General features: G+C 43.9%; 1 protein-coding gene across 3 annotated transcripts; it reads left to right on the forward strand.

Moving 5' to 3' along the window:
• Positions 1-8,826, forward strand: LOC127535394 (retrovirus-related Pol polyprotein from transposon 412). Of its 3 annotated transcripts, XM_051953274.1 has the most exons (3): positions 1-199; positions 361-7,878; positions 8,040-8,826. In XM_051953274.1, the coding sequence occupies exon 2, from the start codon at positions 2,690-2,692 to the stop codon at positions 7,172-7,174; it is 4,485 nt and encodes a 1,494-aa protein (XP_051809234.1). In that variant the 5' UTR covers positions 1-199; positions 361-2,689; the 3' UTR covers positions 7,175-7,878; positions 8,040-8,826. The 3 variants fall into 3 exon arrangements, with proteins under 3 accessions (XP_051809234.1, XP_051809233.1, XP_051809235.1); XM_051953273.1 differs by having other exon boundaries at positions 1-7,878; XM_051953275.1 differs by having other exon boundaries at positions 1-7,878; positions 8,040-8,825.
• The last annotated feature ends 1,894 nt before the right edge of the window (positions 8,827-10,720 follow it).

Here is a 10,720-nt window from a genome sequence, read left to right on the forward strand (position 1 = left end):
TGTTTTTATGGTTTTTTTAAAATAATATGTTGAATATTGGTCACATCCTGTGGGGAGACTAGTTAACTACGGTTATGGTTATGAGTTTTTAGTATGTCCATTAGGGAGGGGGATTAATAATCACCGGAAGTGTGGTCAGTATTTTATTTTGAAAAGTGGTGTATTGCTTCCTCTTTTTATGGCGACTCCTCATGGGAAGGTATGTGTTTTTGTCACTCTCTGTGTTTTATTGTTTTTTTTTTCTTCCTTAATGGAACGTTTTGTTTAGTTAATATAGTCTGTGTTTTTGTCAAACTGGTTATAACATTGGGTGTTTTGTTCTTATTGCTTCCTCTTTTTATGGCGACTCCTCATGGGAAGGAAAATAAATGTCCCGTTCGAAGCTACCATCCTCGTGTTATTTAATACAAAATTCAAACACAACGCAGAACACGATTCACTACAAACTGGTGCCGTGACCCGTCGACTGGTTAGCTGGAGCTAGCCGCCTTGGTTGCTGAAGTTCGAGCCTCAGCGGCGTCGAGGAGTCGGTGAAGAGCGAGGAACGACTGTTATGGATGCTACAGCGCTAGCCGCCTTGTTGCTACGGTACGAGCCATAACAGCGCGGCGTGCAGAGAGAGGGAAACGTTCGTCACAGGTGTTGCAGCGTCGACCATTTTTGTTTTTTGCTGCCCTGGTGTCATTGACTCGCTGGAGGAGAGGACTATTGCTACGTGCCGATTACGTGGTCGAGGGAGTGGAAGCGGCCGTCAGACGTTGCAGAGTTGCAGTGTCGACATCCTGGAGTCGACTGACTGGTGAGAGGGAGCTGCTACTACGTTCTGATTCTTCAACCTGTGGACTGGAGCAGCGTTCGGACGTTACGGAGCGGCAGCGTTCTCATCTTGGAGTCGACTGGTTCAAGCATATTTATCCTTTTCAGTGATTGTAAAAAAAAAAAAAAAAAAAAAGAATCGTTCTATCTGTTTTCATTAAGTTACATAGTGTACTTGTATGTGTGCTAAACCAGCTGGTTTAGGCTAGTTTTTGATTTTTGATTCCTTGATTGTTGATAATATTTTATTGTGTTTATGAGACTGTGGTGATAACATGGACACGTTTAATATACAGAGTGTGGGGGGTGTTAGCGGGACAACCCCGGGTGTAGGAAGGGGTAGAGGTGTTGCACGGTGGGCTCCTCAGTTGCAGTCTACACCCATGAGTCAACCTGCATTGCAACCTGGTCCTTCTGTTGTTCGGGGGAATACACATGAGGGGTTAAGGGATGATGTGGTCAGATCGATGACATTTACACCGGGTATGTCAACCCTGATTCATTCTTCACAGAACACAGGTGATGCTGGTATGGGTTCATCTCCAAATCAACTTGCTGAGCTGATTAGAACAATCGGAGCTGAGATTGGGGAATCTATCAAAGCTAGTTTGCAGCAAAACTGTTCTTCTGATCAAACACTTCCTGTCACCCCTGATCAAACTCAGCAGGCCTGTCGCCCCGATCAGAGCACCACCACTGTTATTGATGCTTCCAAGCTAAATTTAGTGTTGCGTTCTGATGTAAATGTTCCGCCTTATTTTAGAGGGGATGGCTCAGACAAATACTCGATATGTGAGTGGGAGGAGTTAATGAGAAGTTATCTAATGAAGCAGGGATACAGTTCAACCGAATGCATTGAAGAAGTTATGAACAGACTCTTGGGCAAGGCCAGAGATGTCACCAAGGTATGGTTACGCAGCAACCCAAGCGTCTCGGATGTCAATGTTGTTTATGGGGTGCTGCGACGCCATTTTGGTGACGTTGTACATTCTGACCTGCCTTTGGCTGATTTTTACGCAGTACAGCCTTTTGATGGGGAAACTGCTTTGGATTACTGGATTAGGCTAAACAAAGCAGCTGAAATGACGGAACAGTGTTTAGTCAGTAAGGGGGAACCGGCTACCAATTTGAGCCGTCATGCAGTGATTATGTTTGTGCGCAACTGCCCCGACAAAGAGTTAGCACTGATTTTCAAAACAAAACCACCTCGTGATTGGTCGGCTCAGGAAGTCCAAGAACACATTGACAATCATGGAAAGGTGCAGATGTTTTGTGGAAGTCAAATGTCAGTGCAGAAAGAGACGACAGTTGGACTTGGTCAGGAGGGGATGTGCAGTGACACTCTGGTGAGCCAACCCTTCATATCCAGTCCTAAGGTCACATCAGATAATGAGGACAAATGCACAATGGACAGAGTTTTGAACCTGTTAGAGAGGACGTTGACTAGTAATGTTCAACTAACACGTGGTCAATCTCAGAACAAAGGTCGCCAAATCAATCGAGAGTGTAAAGTCTGTAACAGTCCAGACCATAGCACCTCTGCCCATTGCAGGATGTATAACCTGTGTTTCAGATGCTATTTACCGGGCCATATTGGTGCTAAGTGCAAACAGTTAGATTCTACTCAACCTTCGGATCTGTCTCGTGACTCTCGGATTTCGGGAAACTAAGTAGCTCCTCTTTGGCGGAGGGCAACTTGGAGCTGTGCGGTTTTCCCTCCTGTGATGATGATGTCCAGTCAGTGTTTTCTGCTGCTTGTGAATCGGCTCCGCCAGATAAGACAGTGATTTTTCAGAACACAACCAGGACAGGCGAAAGTGACGGTTTGTTTTTCACCACTGTTTTAGTAGGGGACAAAGTTGATGTTCGGGGGATGTTGGATAGTGGGTCCATGGCCACTTCCCTGCGTGCAGATTTAGTGCCTCAGTTGAGGGAGGCAGGGGTTGTGGATGGTGATTTGGTGTCCCCCACGGACATTGTACTCATTGGATGTGGTGGAAAGCGGACGGAGCCGGTAGGGATTTGTGAACTGAAACTGAAACTGTTCGACTCTGACTATCTTGTCCCAGTTTTGATTGTAGATGGACAAGTAGATGAGTTAGTTGTGGGCACTAATCTGCTCAAACCTATCATCAAAAGGTTTAAGACCAATGAGGCCTGTTGGCGTGTTTTGGGCCGACCCGATTCATCACAGCAGCAGGAAGCTAGTGATTTTGTTCGTTTTCTGGCCAATTTAGAGAGATGGAGGGGGGATGAGATCCCGGACAAGGTTGGGACGGTCAGGTTGAGAAAAGCAGTAACACTGGAGCCTATGAGTGAGCATGTTGTGTGGGGCCGCCTCCCTCATGGGACTGTACTCTCAGCTGGCAGCACTGTGATTGTGGAGCCTAGCTCATCACGCTGTACACCCCGAAACATATTAGTCGGCAGGGTAGTGACACCTTTGTGGGGGGATGGATGGGTCCCTGTAAAAATAATCAATCCAACTGCATCTAAAATCACATTGCGGAGAAATGCAAAAGTGGCTGATGTGTCGCCTTGTATTGCATTGGAGGATTTTGAGGTGGGTGCTGAGCAGACAGCTCATCAGATGACTGGAAAAGTAGCCAGTGGCAGCAGCCATGGTAGTTTGACGGCGCAGAGCTCTGTTGGGGGCGAGTTTGTGGGTGGGAGCCTTAGGCTCAGGGAACTGGGTCTCCAGGAGTTACCGTTGGATGATTGTGAGGTTTCTCCGGCTTGGAAAGACAAGCTGACGTCTTTGATTGTAAAGTATGAAAGCGTGTTTTCCAGACACAGTTTGGATTGTGGACAAGCCACTGGTTTCTGTCATCGTATTCGGCTGACCGATGACCGTCCTTTCCGGTTGCCGTATCGCAGGCTCTCACCAGCTCACTACCAGAAGTTGAGAGAGACACTCGATGAGATGGAGGAGCGGGATATAATCAGGAAATCTAGCAGTGAGTATGCTTCACCTCTTGTTTTGTGTTGGAAGAAAAACGGTGAGCTGAGACTGTGTAATGATTTCCGGTGGTTAAATGCCCGCACGGTCAAAGACGCACATCCTCTGCCTCATCAAGCGGACGTTTTGGCCGCACTGGGAGGCAACGCCTTTTTCAGTACGATGGACTTGACTTCGGGCTATTACAATGTGCCACTCCACGAAGAGGATAAGAAATACACTGCTTTCGCCTCACCACTGGGACTGCACGAGTATAATCGTATGCCTCAAGGTCTTTGTAATAGCCCAGCAACTTTCATGAGAATGATGCTGACCATTTTTGGTGATCAGAATTTTTTGACACTGCTTTGTTACCTTGATGATGTGTTGGTCTTTGGCAGGACAGAAAAGGAAAGTTTGGAGCGGCTTGAATTAGTTTTCAGGCGTCTGCAGGAAAACAATTTAAAGCTCTCTCCAGCGAAGTGTAAGTTCCTGCGAAGATCTGTGAAGTTTTTAGGGCACGTGGTTTCTCAGGAGGGGATATCCACTGACACTGACAAGGTGCAAGCGATAGTGAGTTTGAGTGAAGATGACATCATGGAGAGTGATGGTGTTACACCCTCCAGTGACAAGATTCGCTCGTTCTTGGGCATGGTGGTGTATTACCAGCACTTCATTGAGAACTGCTCTGTGATCGCTAAGCCACTTTTTCAACTTACCTCAGGGTGCAGACAACCACGGGGTGCACGTGGTAAAAAGCGGTCAAAAGTTGCACGTCGACTTATTCCTCCTGATTGGACCACAGAGTGTAGACAGGCTTTTGAGTCTTTGAAGCAGGCTTTGGTTGACCAAGTCTTACTGGCACATCCTGATTTTTCAAAACCATTTATTCTGTCTGTCGATGCATCTACCAGTGGGCTAGGAGCTGTACTTTCTCAGGTGCAGGATGGACACGACACAGCACGGCCAGTTGCATTCGCCAGCAAATCACTGAACCATGCTCAGTCTAAGTACCCAGCTCATAGATTGGAGTTTTTTGCTATGAAATGGGCTATTCATGACAAGTTTAGTCATTGGCTGCAGGGACAGAAATTCACGGTGTGGACGGATAATAATCCTCTCAAATATATTTTGACTAAACCAAGACTGGATGCATGCGAGCATAGATGGGTGTCCAAACTGGCTCCTTTTGATTTTGACATCCAGTACATTCCTGGACCCAAGAATATTGTGGCTGACGCACTGAGCCGAGAACCTTTCGTGAGGTGCAAAGTGATGCACAGGTTGACAAGAACCCCCTATCATGTTTTATTGGATGAGGCGAGTGGTGTTTCCTTCCCATGTGTACAGGATGCATTTCGTCTCTCCTGTGAGCAGGATAAGGGGGGAAGGCAGACTCTATCCATTTCAAGTTCCGCTGAAGTTTGTGGGGGTGGGTCTTGTAGTGGCGGTAAAATCTCAGGTGAGGAAGTGTCTGCTGTGTTGAATGTGCATCAGCACTGGAACGATGCTGGTTTAGTGAGAGCAGTCGCTCACGTACAGCAGCTGCAGCAGGTGGCATCGGTGGGACAGAATCTACTGCCTGTTTTCACCCTCAAGGAACTGCAGGATATGCAAATTCAGGATCCTGTTTTGAACAGAGTGCGGTTTTTCGTGGACAGAGGTCGCCGTCCATCTCGCCGGGAGAGAGTTCATGAATGCAGGGAGACAAACAGGACACTGAAGCAGTGGGAAAAACTCACGACCCGGCTGGGTGTCCTTTATCGTATTTCTAAGCATCCGGTGAGCAAAAAGAAGATTTTCCAGTATGTGGTCCCACAAGCTTTGAGAAGTCAGGTGCTAAAAGGGGTGCATGACGATGCTGGTCATCAGGGGCAGCAGCGCACTTTATGGCTCCTCAGGCAACGTTTTTACTGGGATACAATGGCAGATGATAGCAAGTTGTACGTTACGCAATGTAAGAGATGTGTGTTGAGCAAGGCCCCAGAGCCGGAAGCCAGAGCTCCACTGGTGTCTATTGTCACTACTGCTCCACTGGAGTTGGTGTGTGTGGATTTTTGGTCGGCAGAGGATGATAATAACAAGTCAGTTGATGTTTTAGTGGTTACTGACCACTTCACCAGGCTGGCCTGTGCCTATCCTTGTCCTAACCAGACAGCTAAGACTGTCGCTCGTGTTCTGTGGAACAATTTCTTTTCTGTTTATGGATTCCCAGCACGCTTACATTCAGACCAAGGTGCTAATTTTGAGAGTGCGCTCATAGCTGAGCTCTTACAGTTGGCGGGCGTGGAAAAATCCCATACCACACCGTATCATCCGATGGGTAATGGACAGGCAGAGCGTTTCAATCGCACTTTGGGTTCCATGATCAGAGCTCTACCACCGCGTTTGAAGGCAAAGTGGCCTCAGATGCTGAATACACTGACTTTCACATATAACTGCACCATCCATGAGACCACAGGGTTTCCACCTTTCTTTCTGATGTTTGGTCGGACTCCTCGCCTGCCCGTTGATGTGATGTTCGAGAGTGTTTTGTTGGATGGAGAGACTGTTGATGTTGATAAATATGTTCAGGCTTTGGGAAGAGACTTGAGGGAGGCAACAGCAATCGCACAGGCACACATTAGCAGGCGGCAGGTAAAACAAGCCGAGGTCTATAACAGAAAGACGAAGGGCTTTTCTGTTGAAATCGGTGACAGAGTATTGTTGGCAAACAAAGGGGAAAGGGGGAAGAAGAAATTAGCTGATCGATGGGAAAATGCAGTGTATGTGGTTGTGAGCAAGAATGACGAGCTTCACACATATAGCCTTCAACATCCTGTTACACGCCGGATTAAGACAGTTCACAGGAACCTGATCATGCCTGTAAATTTCCTGCCACTGCCTTCATGGGAGGAGACTCAGGAATGGGAGCTCTCTGGCTCCAGTGTCGAACTGAGTCAGGATAGGGTGAGAATGTTGGGTCAGACGGAGCTGAGTGATGGCCGGACTGCTCGCTGGGTGTCTGACCTGCCAGAGTCTAACGTGGAGGATGGGGTCCATCAGCCTGTTTTCTCTGAAATATCTGATGGTTGCAGTGAGGCAGAGGAGAGTCGGCTGGTTGACGATGACAGTGCTGAGCTGCAGGTTCATGTGGACACAGGATCAGTCAAATCAGGTTCTGGCGGATGTCAGCTGCCTGACTCTACTAGTGGCATTCACAGTGTTGAGCATGTTGTTAGTGGTTCCAGACATTCAGTCCAGACTTCATGTACAGAGTCAGCGAGAGTGAGGGAGTCTCAGTCCCTGGCCATTGAACAGAGGGGGATGTCTGTGGGTTCATTGGGGGGGGATTTTCGCACCAGGTTAGGTAGACTTGTTAGGCCGGTAAATAGGTTAATACAGACTATGTCCACACAAAGAGTTCGAATTGGTACGTAGATGGATCGTCTGTTTGGAAGAAACTGTGTTTTTTTTTTTCTGTTTGTTTGTTTTTTTGTGTTTTGTTTTTTGTTTAGATATGTGGTTTTGTATTTCATTATTTTTGATACTATGCTGAGCTTTATATTCCTGTACGGTTGGTTTCCAATCAGGTGCATACTTTTGGCTGTGAATTTCAGGCCCTTGAAATGTGTATATGGCATATTTTCCTGGGGTTAAACGTGTGCTTGATCACCCCACGTTTACCTTGATCCTTCGCTGGATAGTTTTTTTTCTGGTTGGGCTGGGTTATGTTTCAGTTGTTGGAGATTTGCGTCGTTGCACCTATGAACACTGTATGTGAAGACTAATGTAATAGTTTCTTTGCCATAGTATGAACTGGAATGTGTGATGTGTTGTTTTTTTTCATATAGCGCAAAAACAGTGGGGGTGAATGTAATAGAATGAGACTGATGTTGTTGCGCTATATGAATTTGTATTTATTTTTGTTTATATTTGTATTTATTGTTTTTATGGTTTTTTTAAAATAATATGTTGAATATTGGTCACATCCTGTGGGGAGACTAGTTAACTACGGTTATGGTTATGAGTTTTTAGTATGTCCATTAGGGAGGGGGATTAATAATCACCGGAAGTGTGGTCAGTATTTTATTTTGAAAAGTGGTGTATTGCTTCCTCTTTTTATGGCGACTCCTCATGGGAAGGTATGTGTTTTTGTCACTCTCTGTGTTTTATTGTTTTTTTTTTCTTCCTTAATGGAACGTTTTGTTTAGTTAATATAGTCTGTGTTTTTGTCAAACTGGTTATAACATTGGGTGTTTTGTTCTTATTGCTTCCTCTTTTTATGGCGACTCCTCATGGGAAGGAAAATAAATGTCCCGTTCGAAGCTACCATCCTCGTGTTATTTAATACAAAATTCAAACACAACGCAGAACACGATTCACTACACTTAGACTGAATATCAAGTTTCTATATAGCCCTATAAGCGGCAGTCAATTCCAGCCATTTTCAGCACAAACAATCGTTAATATTTTATTTGTAAATAAAAATGTGACGAGAAATACAGGGAATATTGGACGCGCATCGCGAGGTGCATTTCCTCGAAAACGACCGATTCGTGGATTATATACCGACTTCAGGACATGTTTTGGACAAAATAGTTTACTGGCTTGTTTCGACTGGATGTCCAAGGTTGGATTATGGCCGTTTTTTGTGGAATATTTTCATCTGTGTGTAATAATAAACCCGGAAATGTGAGTCGCGCTGTGTACGTTAAAGCCGTGTACAGAGAACGGATGGATGGATATTCGTTGTTTGTCGGACAAATGTGTTTATATTACCCGCTGTGGTAATCGCATCTGAAAGTGGTTTATACTGGCGGATTCATGAGAATCTAAGCTTTCCATCGGTGTATAGTGTTTGTATAATCGCATTTGCAGCTTCAGACATTGAAGGAAATGCTTATGCAGATCTCAAAGTGTTCCGCGGGCGTAACACTGAAGCGCAACGGGTTAAAATGATTTACTGTGTGAGCCCAAGAAGACTTCAATAAACTCCCTCCATGCCCTGAACACAACATATTTTATTACCATGTTAAATCTTTTTTTTAATGTTGGAGTTTTAATAATAGTCTTTTCTCTTTGCTTGTGTAGTTTTGTCATCTGTGTGAAAGGTGCTAAACAAATAAAATTGAATTGATAAACTGAATAACTGACTAACTCATGATTGTGACAACAGAAGTATTTTTATTGTGATTTAAGGGTTTGTTTCATTTTTAAGGTTGGGGATACAATCTTGACAGAAAAAAAAGATTAAAGAAATAAACTACATTTTTAAAGATGAAATATTTTAGAGAATTTAACATTTAAAAAATGCAATTAAGAAGAATATTAAACATTTAAAAATACAAACCATTTAATTTGATTATTAAACCTTTAAAAAGACAAAATATTTAATAAAATTTTTTTATGTTTTTAATAAACTTAATTAAAAAATTAAATGTTTAATTAGAAAATTAAATCTTAAAGGCAATAAAACTTTAAACAGGAATTAAACTCAAAATACAATGAAGCATTTAGAAAATAATAAAAGGCGAGAAAAGAGCAAAACTAAACATTTAAGAAGAATCAAACTAAAGACAAAACATTTGAAAAGACACCAGTTAGACTTTAGAAGATCAAATTAAACAGAAGAGATGATAAAACGATGAAAAAGAGCAAAAACAGAGAAAGGTCTTAAAGCGTTTTCTAGTCTGAAATGAAAACATCAAGTTGTTTCTTCAAACATTTCCGCTTTCTGTGTTCTTGGTTTGATTGTGGACAGATTTACTAAGAACTCATTTCAGAAAACTGCTTTCCAGATAAAGTCTACTAGTAGTTGAAGGCATCGATCAAACTAATGTTACCTTCTGATCTCCACAAACTTTACTGTTCAGTGAAGAGAATCAAAGTTTGTTCAGGATTTCTAAAGAACCCACAGGTGAAGGTCTGAGAAGAACTCAGATGGATGGTTTAAATGTGAAATCAAGACTCATGGTCACAAGTTTTAAGGCTTCTGTTAACCACAAAGTTCAAACTAACACAGAAGTACTGAGAAACTTTTAAAACTTCAGTCCTTGGACTGTCTGAAGGTTCAAACTAACAGAGATCTACAGTGGGACTTAGAAAATTTCAGCCCTCAGACTGTGTGAAAGCTCAGGTCCTGAGGACTCGGGAGGTCTGGAGGCTTTGGAAAGTCTTGGAACTTTATGTTCAACCCTCCAGCACAAAGGCTGAAGTTCAACCTCCTGAGAAAAACGGTCGAGACGAGACTCGAGTTAAAAAAAAACCTCGAAAATGGCCAAAACAAATCGATGATAAAGAGACGTCCCTCCTTTACAAATCTGAGGACCACTGTGCAACAAAATTTCCGATTTTTTTTGCTTGTAACAACGTTCTAAGCAGCCGTGGGACACCAGAACGTTTAAGTATATGACATGCTAACAACCTTATAGTTTTCCCGCTACTTGTTCTAAAGCCGTAATACGTACCTGAAAAGAGGTTAAATGTCGCTATGATGATCTGGAATCACTCCTCCACGTTCATTTAAATCTCCCGGGCAGCGCTTGCTTTGCTGGTCTATGTTTCAAACACAGGTGCGTCACTCAGAGACAGACAGCCTGACAGCTGCACAATGACTGGAGTGTAGGACGGAAAATGCGGACCGGATTTTCACAAACCTGGCATTCTCTGGAGTAAAAACGGGAACTGGATTTCCCCAAAGGTTTCATATTCCCATAACAGCAAAGTGGAACTTTTTTTTTTTACCTGTGTGATATTGGGAGTGTGGCGTGAGAGCGTGTGAAGGGACTGAGTTCCGTGTGTCTCACGGCCAAAGCGTGAGAGTTGGCAGCCCTGCCACAAACACCGTTAGCTTGATGCTACATTTAGCTGCTAATCAGGAATCGTCAGCTAGCTCGGTTAGCATCGCTAATTCACATTGAAGCTAATATTCACTGGATGCTAACTCTCTTCTCTGGTCAACACACACACAAATAAACTTCACCA

The sequence above is a fragment of the Acanthochromis polyacanthus genome, chromosome 9, assembly GCF_021347895.1.
Source record: "Acanthochromis polyacanthus isolate Apoly-LR-REF ecotype Palm Island chromosome 9, KAUST_Apoly_ChrSc, whole genome shotgun sequence".
Classification (NCBI taxonomy): domain Eukaryota; kingdom Metazoa; phylum Chordata; class Actinopteri; family Pomacentridae; genus Acanthochromis; species Acanthochromis polyacanthus.

Excerpts from the sequence above, each read along its gene's own strand:
- LOC127535394 (XM_051953273.1), top strand. The coding sequence starts at position 2,690 with ATGTTGGATAGTGGGTCCATGGCCACTTCCCTGCGTGCAGATTTAGTG.